Source organism: Fukomys damarensis, unplaced genomic scaffold (assembly GCF_012274545.1).
Source record: "Fukomys damarensis isolate Sample0158 unplaced genomic scaffold, DMR_v1.0_HiC HiC_scaffold_36, whole genome shotgun sequence".
In the NCBI taxonomy this organism is placed as follows: Eukaryota; Metazoa; Chordata; class Mammalia; order Rodentia; family Bathyergidae; genus Fukomys; species Fukomys damarensis.
In genome coordinates, this window is record NW_022900948.1 from 22,231,730 (window position 1) to 22,240,971 (window position 9,242).

The 9,242-nt window shown below is 32.8% G+C and overlaps 1 protein-coding gene across 1 annotated transcript in view; it reads left to right on the plus strand.

The window, feature by feature from the left end:
- LOC104855471 (protein NipSnap homolog 3A-like) overlaps positions 1–6,947 on the plus strand; it is a 12,749-nt gene extending 5,802 nt beyond the window's left edge. The window contains exons 4-6 of the mRNA XM_033759197.1: positions 75–224; positions 6,423–6,509; positions 6,597–6,947. Of these exons, the coding sequence (XP_033615088.1) occupies positions 75–224; positions 6,423–6,509; positions 6,597–6,673 (314 nt within the window). The 3' untranslated portion in view covers positions 6,674–6,947. The remainder of the gene's footprint in view (positions 1–74; positions 225–6,422; positions 6,510–6,596) is intronic.
- Positions 6,948–9,242: the final 2,295 nt, after the last annotated feature.

Here is a 9,242-nt window from a genome sequence, read left to right on the forward strand (position 1 = left end):
TGTCTTCCACTCAAGACAACTGTGATAAGAAATTGCTTGAATGTCTTCTCTAATTATTGGTCTCCTTGTTCTAGGCATTTATGAACTGGCTACTTTTCAGATGAAACCTGGTGGTCCAGCTCTGTGGGGTAATGCATTTAAAAGAGCAGTTCATACCCATGTCAATCGAGGCTACACAAAACTAGTTGGTGTTTTCCACACAGAATATGGAGTACTCAACAGAGGTACACTTGTCCATTTCTTATGAAATTTCAGAGTATATTGGTAATCTACTGCTAAATTCCTTGGATCAGTTTGTCTCTCCTCTTTATAGTACACATTTTATTTTTTATTACCATATTTTTAGTTTTGTAGTTTTTAAGGGTCAAGAAAAACCTGTTTTACATCTTATTTATTTATAATGTTCTTTAGTCAGCTTTCTGTTGCTGTGATAATATCACTGAGAAAACAAACCTGAGGAAGCAAAGACTTATTTTGGTTAATGGCTTCCGAGCTGTCAGTCCATGGTCAGCTGGCTCTAGGCCTGTGCCAAGGCAGTAACATTATGGTGGATGGGCATGGTGGAGGAAAGCTGTTTTACCCCATGACAGTCAGGAAGAAGAGAAAGAACAAAGGACCAGGAATAAAATATAACTTTCAAAGGCACATCCCCAGTGACCTCCTCCCTCTAATACCTACCTCCTAGAGTTTCCACCACTTCCAGTAGCACCACCAGCTGGAGACTGAGCTTTCCACACTTTAGCCTTTGGGAGACATTTCAGATCTAAACTACAACAGAATGTTAACATTATGAAGCTACTATGGTAGATTGCTGTTTCCCTTAATACATCAAAATGATTAAATCTGAATAACAGCAAGAACCTTAGGAAAGAATCTATTCCTTTTATCATCTTTTTTCCCCTCTGAATGTATTTGTTAATTTTTTAAAATAACTTTGTAGTAGAGATATTATTTCTCAGTAAAAACATTATATATATATATAGATAGATAGATATTTTATAGATATTAAAGCCTTTTCCTATAAAAATTTACCAATTTTCTACCACTTAGTATATACATATACATTAGTAATTATATATTTAATAAAACTTATTTAGAGTATTTAATTTAAGTCAAAAGATATTACAATTGAAGTTTCCAAATACATTTTGTGACAAATTGTGAAAGAATATTTGTATTTTATCTGAAAGGGTAAATGACTAAGAATAGTTAATAAATATTTGGAAAAAATATATAATATCCTGTTAGCATCCTAAAATCTCTATTTTGTATCCAATGAACATCTCAAATTTAACATAGTCAGATCTGAGATCCTGATCTTTACACAGAAATTCAGCTTCTAGAAATACAGTTGAGTATCCATGATCTGAAATGCAAATGATTTCTTCAATAGGGATGTTCAACCTATCGTAAAAAGTAGCCAGAATATATAAAAATATATGTATATTAAAATATGTAAATGAGAAATATTACTATGAAAATTATCTCATAACATGCTAAAATAAAATCAAGATTAATTACAGACTTCAATAAAAAGTTTTTAATTTGTAGAATTGCTAAAATAAAATACAGATGAATTTACTAATATGACTGGGGACTATTTCTATATAAAAACAGCAAATTAAGTCATGAAGAAAAAGATCAACTCATGACTATTATGCAAAAGTTCAAGCTTTCAGCATGTTACACATCACCATAAATAAAGATGAAAAGCAAAAGAAAAGATATTTACATGAAGGCAAACAAACATATGACTACCAAATATATTAGAAGATGAACATTAAAACAGTATTGAAGGGTCATTTTTTTACTTATTGTAGGCATGTTTATAGGGATATAGTGATAGACAATGTGCCAGTTATGCTTAATGGTCTATGTGATTGGCCTAGGTGCCAAGGGGATTAATAAAACACATTTATTATTATGTCTAGTTAAGTCATGGAGGGGTCACTTTGGGTTCTATTTGTGGTCACTGGTCCCTTCCTTTCTGATGCTTTTACCTTGCTGTGCTCTCTAGCCTCCAACTACTAAATATGCTAGTTCTTGCTAACCAGAATGCTGATAGGAATGACAGTAGAAAAGGCCAGGCTGATGAGGTTTCAGGTGAGAACTCATTTGGAAATTGGACTAGAGTCCATTTGTATTACATTCTGTCAAAGGACTTCACTACATTTTACCCATGTCCTGAGACTTTGTAGAAGGCAGAATTTAAGAGCTGTGAATTTACTGATCTAGGGGAGGATATTTCAAGACAGCCCAATATTCATGCTGTAGCATAGATACTAGCTGCTTTTAGCCAGATTTATAGTGAAAATCAGGAGCAAAAATTAGAGCAAAATATTTGAAGGACTTAAATTTTGACTTGAAAATCTACATGGGAAGTTAGGGCCAAAGGAGATATTGTTGAAGAAATTGGAACCATTAATAAGAAACTAAGCTCTGAATAGGGACAAAAGAAATGTGCATTGAAGGCATTTAGGCATCAGTAAGACTCTATCCTTCACAGACTGAAGGGTGCAAAGTATAAACCTTTCATTTGAGAAGGGTGCCCCTAGAACCTAGAAGGAAGTAAATTGTTCCCCTGGGATTAATTACTCCATTCTTACCCATCAGGCATTAAAAGAGTGAAGTAGCCATGCCCAAGGGGGCCTGGCTACTGCTTTAAATTGGTGGTAGACATTGATGTTATTCATGAGATACTGGTTTTGCAGGCATGTAGAATGCAAGGGTTGTGGGATTATGAAGGTTTCCACCTAGATTTCAGTGGAAATTCTGGGAGGCCAAGTGATGTGCCCCTGAGAGGTGAGTATATAAAGCTGTGAGACTAAAATTTAATGTGCAGTAGAGAACCCCAGAATTTAGAGATGTCAGAAATGTGGAACATCTGCTAAGGAAATCCCCAGGCAGCATGCCAATCCCCAAGAGAGGTTATATTGAGTACAACCAGCAACCACATAGGGGTGAGGCCACCCAACCCCTCTGAAACATGCCAGACTTGGAGCTCCAGAACTTAATATTTGTGCTACTGGGTTTAGGTTTTTCTTTGGTTTTATTATTTTCCATTCCCCATTTCATTTTTGAAATGGGAGTGTTTACCTTGCACCACTGTATACTGGGATTATGTAACTTGCTTTTTTAATTTTTAGGAGTTTACAGCTAAGAGTTTGCCTTGAGTCTCAGAGAAGAATGTAAAGTTAGACTTTTAAGCAATGCTGGATCTGTTGAGACATTAGGGAGTCCATTAGTGCATTTTTTTGCTGTAGGTGGGACAGTTGTATCATGCTAAGCAGACTATAACTTTGTATTTATGTGGCGATTAAGTATCATTCAAGGAGATGTGTTTGGGTGTCAAGCTAACAAAAGGTGAAATGTGACAGTTAAGCTTAATTGACAGTTTGATTGGCTGGAAACCACCTAGTGTATTTGTAAAACACACTTATGGTTGTGTCTGAATAGGTCATGGAAGTATTACCTTGGGGATCTGTATCTGGTGCCAGGCCCTTTTCTGACACTGTTCCTCTGCTCCACTCTCTAACCACCATGAACTAAGCAGCTTTGCTCTACCACATCTTTCCACCATGATGTTTCTGCCCTGGGGCCAGCTGATCATGGACTGAATCCTCTGAAACTATGAGTCAGATAAACCTCTTCTCCCTTAGCCACTTAATAGTTTATACTGTCACTCAGACAGCATGTTTGTTTATGTACTGACTATCTAGACTATCACTAGGGCAGGTGTCATTTCAACCAGCCAATTCTTCTTTCCACGAGATACACATGTATGTCTCTTTGTTTTATAGCCACTATTTTTTGCATACTTTTTATTTAGCACATTGTATTTGCCTTGATCTTTGTTTCTAAAGAAATCTAATAATAAGTTGTTATTATTTTCTTTTATTTGTGTTTATTTGTGGAAAATAACAATTTTGTGCTACAATCTATAAAAACTCTTATTGTAAGTACATTAGATATAATTTTTATAGTACAAAATTCAGTGGTATTCTTTTATAATACAAAATGGACATTTGTGGGACACTGAGACTGAATAGGAAGGAAGTGTCGAAAGTTATGCAAAAGAAAAAAAACTGAGAAAGTGAGAAATGTTAGCATGAGAAGAAAAGTCTGTTATGAAATGGAAAGACAAAAAAGTCATCTCCTTAGTGTCAACATTCATAGTACAGGAAGGATAGAACTTAAGAAATAAAACTTTAAAAATTCCAATAGTGGACAATCATTATAATAATTCTGTGAATGATGCTGACAGATTTGACTAACATTTAACAAGCTATCCTGTAATTAAAAAGCAAGGAAAAAAATATCACTATAAAATATGTATGCATCTTCTGGACTTAACAGAATAGGGCTCACTTGCTGTTTATTCAAAATGGGATTCAAAAAATCATTTGCAATTTAGATTGGGTCTAATAGACCAAATAACTGAAAAATGACAGGATTTTCTATTACATTATCTTATGAAAAAATATGCAATTTTGGTCATCCAAAATATTTAAATAATTGGATAGGTAAGTGGTTAAGTTGTGTCAGGTATTTGTCACAGCAATAAGAAAACTAATACAGATAGATCAGGAAAAAATAAGAACTCATACTCTATATAGGGTTCATATTAATCTTTTTCCACACAATTGGCCATATAGATGAATATATGCTTTTTCTTACCTTTGGCAGTATTGCTTCTGGACAATATGGAGGTATTACTAGTTATACTGGAAAAAAATTTGAAAGTACAGTATATAAAATAGTCATATTTGAATAATGAGATTAAGGGTTTTTTTAAGTCTTAATTTTATGTACCAGTATGTATAACTTTTTATAAGAAAAAACTTAACATTTGTTTGCATATATTTTTAATCTTAAAATTATTACCAGGATAGTAGAAGAATGGTAATATGCTGAGTATAAATCATTACATCATTTCTGGGAGACAGTTTATAATATATAGGCTGTACATTTATTAAACATATGTGCTACACATGCACACACACATATATGATACAGACTATGTGGTTCTCTCAATTTAAGTTTTTTCTTTTGTTAAGATCCAAAGGGCCTAGATATAAATACCAAGTCCACTGCTTAGTAACTTTGTGACCTTGCATAAGTTAAACTTGCTTTACCTTAGTTCCCTCATCCATAAAATGGTCACAGTAATAATCTACCACTTAGATTATTATAAGAGCTAAATGAACTAATACACAAAAATGTTTAAAATAAAGCCTGCCAATCACCTATTACATTTCAGTAGTAATTGTCATCAGTATTATTATTACATATACTTATAGATGTACTCAAAGTGTATGTCATTAACTTTTACATTAAGGAAACATTGGAAACAATGTGGTATAGCCTTTATACTATATAATGTACATGTAATACAGAAACATACTTCATCTATATCATATATTTATAAAGTATATATATACAAACCATATAATATATAAATATACAAATACAAACATATATACTCATACAAACACATATGCTTTATAAAAATTTGTTTGTATAAGTATATATAAAGTTACATACTATATCAAATATAAAAGTGATTATTTCTGAGTTTTATAAAAATAATTACTGGTTTCTCTCTGTTTTCATCTGTTATTATTTGTACATCTAACTTGCATTACATTGCAATTATAAAAAAGTATAATTATATACAAGGAAAATATTTATTTAGAGAATACTAAAATATTGGAAAGAATTCAAATAGTCAATGATAAGGGTTAGCATAAATGTTACTGCATCTGTAAGGAGGAATTCAAATAGTCATAAAAATAAATATTATTGTAATAGAAGATACTGTTAATTTTGAAGAATCTGTTGCCAAGCATAATATACCACAAGACCCTAATTTTACTCATATTTTTAAAGAAATATACTAAACATTGAGAGATTTTCTCTGGGCATTTGACATTGTGCTACTTTTACTTTCTTCTTTGTTTTGTATAATTTTTCTATAGTAAACTCAATTTTTGGTTTTTGGTTTTTGTTTTGTTTTTTTTTATTTTTTGGTACCAGGTATCAAACTGAGAATTTGTGCTTGGGAGGCAGGCACCGTGCCACTGAGCTAAATCCCTGCCCCAACATAATTTTTTATTATGTCACTTTTTAAAACAAAATGTAGAAACATAAAACTCGGGTCTTGTTTCACATGTGCCTTTAGTTGTATTTACTTCCCTTCTCTGGCTTTATGTGTTTCTTCATCTGTAAAACCAGTTTGAATAATTTATAAATTTCTTTCCAAGTCTTTGACTCTTCTGAAATCTTATCACTGAAATATTTGGCTATACCTTTTTGGACCATCTTTCTTAATTTTTAAAATATGACATTTTGGGCTCACTTTTCTGTACTTCTTACTGTTAATGCCATATTCTGTAGAAATAATTTTTGGTTTATTTCCGCAGTTCATGTTCTTTGGTGGCATGAGAGTGCTGACACTCGTGCATCTGGAAGACATGAGTCTCATGAGGATCCCAGAGTTGTGGCGGCTGGTAAGCTGTTTCACTAATTATAGCATATTTTTAGAACAAATTTGATTCAGTCAATTACTTTACATATGTTATGAAATGTTTTTCCAGTTCGGGAAAGTGTCAACTACCTGGAATCTCAGCAGAATATGCTTCTGATTCCTACATCATTTTCACCATTGAAGTAATTTGGTACTGAAAATGCCAAATATTTCATTAACTGGTGTTTTAAGATGTGTCTTCTAATGGTGCTTAAATTCTCCCAAGAGAATTATTCTTTTTTCTTTGAAGAAGGTGGTAAGTTTTTTACATTTTTTTTTAAAGCCATGTCTATCATTTATCACCCTTATTTCAGGAAATAAGAGTTCATTTGCCCCTTGGTATTTCAGTATCTGTCATATGTTGAAAATATCTATCAATTGAAAAATAATTTTATTAGTTCCCAATATGAAAAGTCTCTACTCTTGGTATACATGTAGAAATGTCTTCATTTATAATTATTACTTCATTTTATATCTTATTTTATAAAATACTTAATACTGTATTAAGTTCTTGATTTTTTATTTGTTTCAGCATATCTCTTCTGTATTTTAATAAACTTTTATTCAAATGATAAGGTCACATTTTCTTGCTTTTGTGATACATACCTGTTTTCCTAAGGTTATTTTTTCCTTCTTTTTGCCCTGTAAATTATATGGAATTCATGAAAATATTAGACATATCTCTTTGCTATGTAAAAATATATTATCATTTGTATCATTTTTAATTATGGTTTTCTCATTAATTGGTTGGAAAATAATGTTATTAGGTCCCAGTACTAAAAATCTTTGAAGACTTCAGAGGTTTATATGCTAAAATATTTTCATTTGTAATTAATTGTAATATTTTCTTCATTCTGGATCTTTGGTTTAGTGATATCTTTATGGATATAGAAATCTTTGTCCTAATAAAAGCCTACCTATACATTCTAATGCCTGAGTTTTATATTTTTATCATCTTCTCTGAAACTATTGCTATAACATAATAAGACAGTAGTAATTTACCATCTTTATTGTAAATATTGTTACATTAAGAAAATAGTATGCTTATAAAACCCAGAATCAGAGTTTCTTTACTAATACCTTAATGTGGTAGGGTTTTCCAACAAACAGCTTTTGCTTCCAACTTAAAAGTGATTTTGTTCTTCAAAGAGACTGTATTTACAGCTATACTGTTTTACACGTTAATGTTTATTGCAAATACAAGATAGTTAATTATGAATTTACTGTCTGAGGAAAAACTGAAAAGCAGAAAGAAAGTTTTTCTTAATTTATCTGGCCTTCAGGGTGCAAAGGACAGATAAGATTTCTAATAAGACAAAGAATTCCCTGACTCCAGAGGTTAAAAACTACCAGAGAAACAAAGGAATTGGTTCTGAGTTGTAACTAAGAGTCTTTCTTCTAATGTTCCTTTGAAACATTTTCACATAGAAAATTAGGCAGGGTATTAATTTTGATCAGTGTGAACAGACTTTCTCTCCGGAGTGAGATTACCTCTGTACCCAAAGCCAACTGCTTCTCCCTTTTTATTTTCATACCTCATTAGCATGAGCAGTTGTTGGTAACAGCCATGGCTCTTTGCTTATACATACTATTAGAGTTTAGACAGAGAATGTCTTATAAAATACTCACATGTTCAGAGGTTGGGCTTTTGGAAGTTAATGGGTCATGGAGGCAGGTGGGGATTAATCAATAGATTAATCCATTGTATTCACAGTTAAATGTGCTGTTAGAAGCTGAGACTTATTGGAAGAGGTGAATCACTGAAGACATGACCTGAAAGGTTATATCTTCCCCAGCACCTCCACTCTCTCTGTTTCCTGGCTTCCATGATGTGAGCAGCTTTTGTCCACTAGATCTTTCTACTATGCCCTCCTGCCATGGAGCCAGCCAGTTGTTGCCAGGATTCTCTAAAAACTATGAGCCAAAGTAAACCCCTCCTTTAATTTGGGAGTGTCAGATATTTTGTTCCAGCAATGAGAAAGTGAGTGAGAAATATACTAACCTAGGATCCTGATGTAGATTTATACAAAGGAAGCAGATCAAATGGAAGTTTTTGTAACATTAAACAAAACAGGAGAGCTCAAATATGACAGCCTTCACTCTTACCTAGTGTGAGGATTACTTACATTACTAAGGGTCTGCTTATTCTCAACTCAAGAGTTGTATGGGTCCTGGCTCCTTGGGAAAAGGAAAAAGTCAAGTTGGGAAGCAGTAACAGAGATAACATTTGAAGCAACCACATAAGTTCCTCATTTTCCATTAGGTATAGACTGACCTTAAGATTTCTTCCTTCCCTTTTCCTTCTTAATTTCTTGTGGTTCTTCAAAACCCAGATAAAAAAATGAGTTGCTGTGTAAGGAAAATAGGTGGCTTAATACCTCTTTGTTAATTCAAGTCCTTCTTAGACTCTTATGAAAAGCCTGAATTGGAACAAGACAAGGATGTCAATTATCACCACTTCTCTTCAATATAGTTCTGGAAACATTAGCCACAGCAATTAGACAAGAGAAAGAAATTAAAGCAATAAAGATAGGAAAGGAAGAAGTTAAACTGTCATTATTTGCTGATGATATGATACTCTACATTGAAGATCCAAAAAACTCCACCAAAAAACTTCTAGACTTAATTGACAGATTCAGTGGAGTATCTGGATACAAGGTGAATACCCAAAAATCAATAGCCTTCCTATACACAAATAACAGACACATGGAGAGAG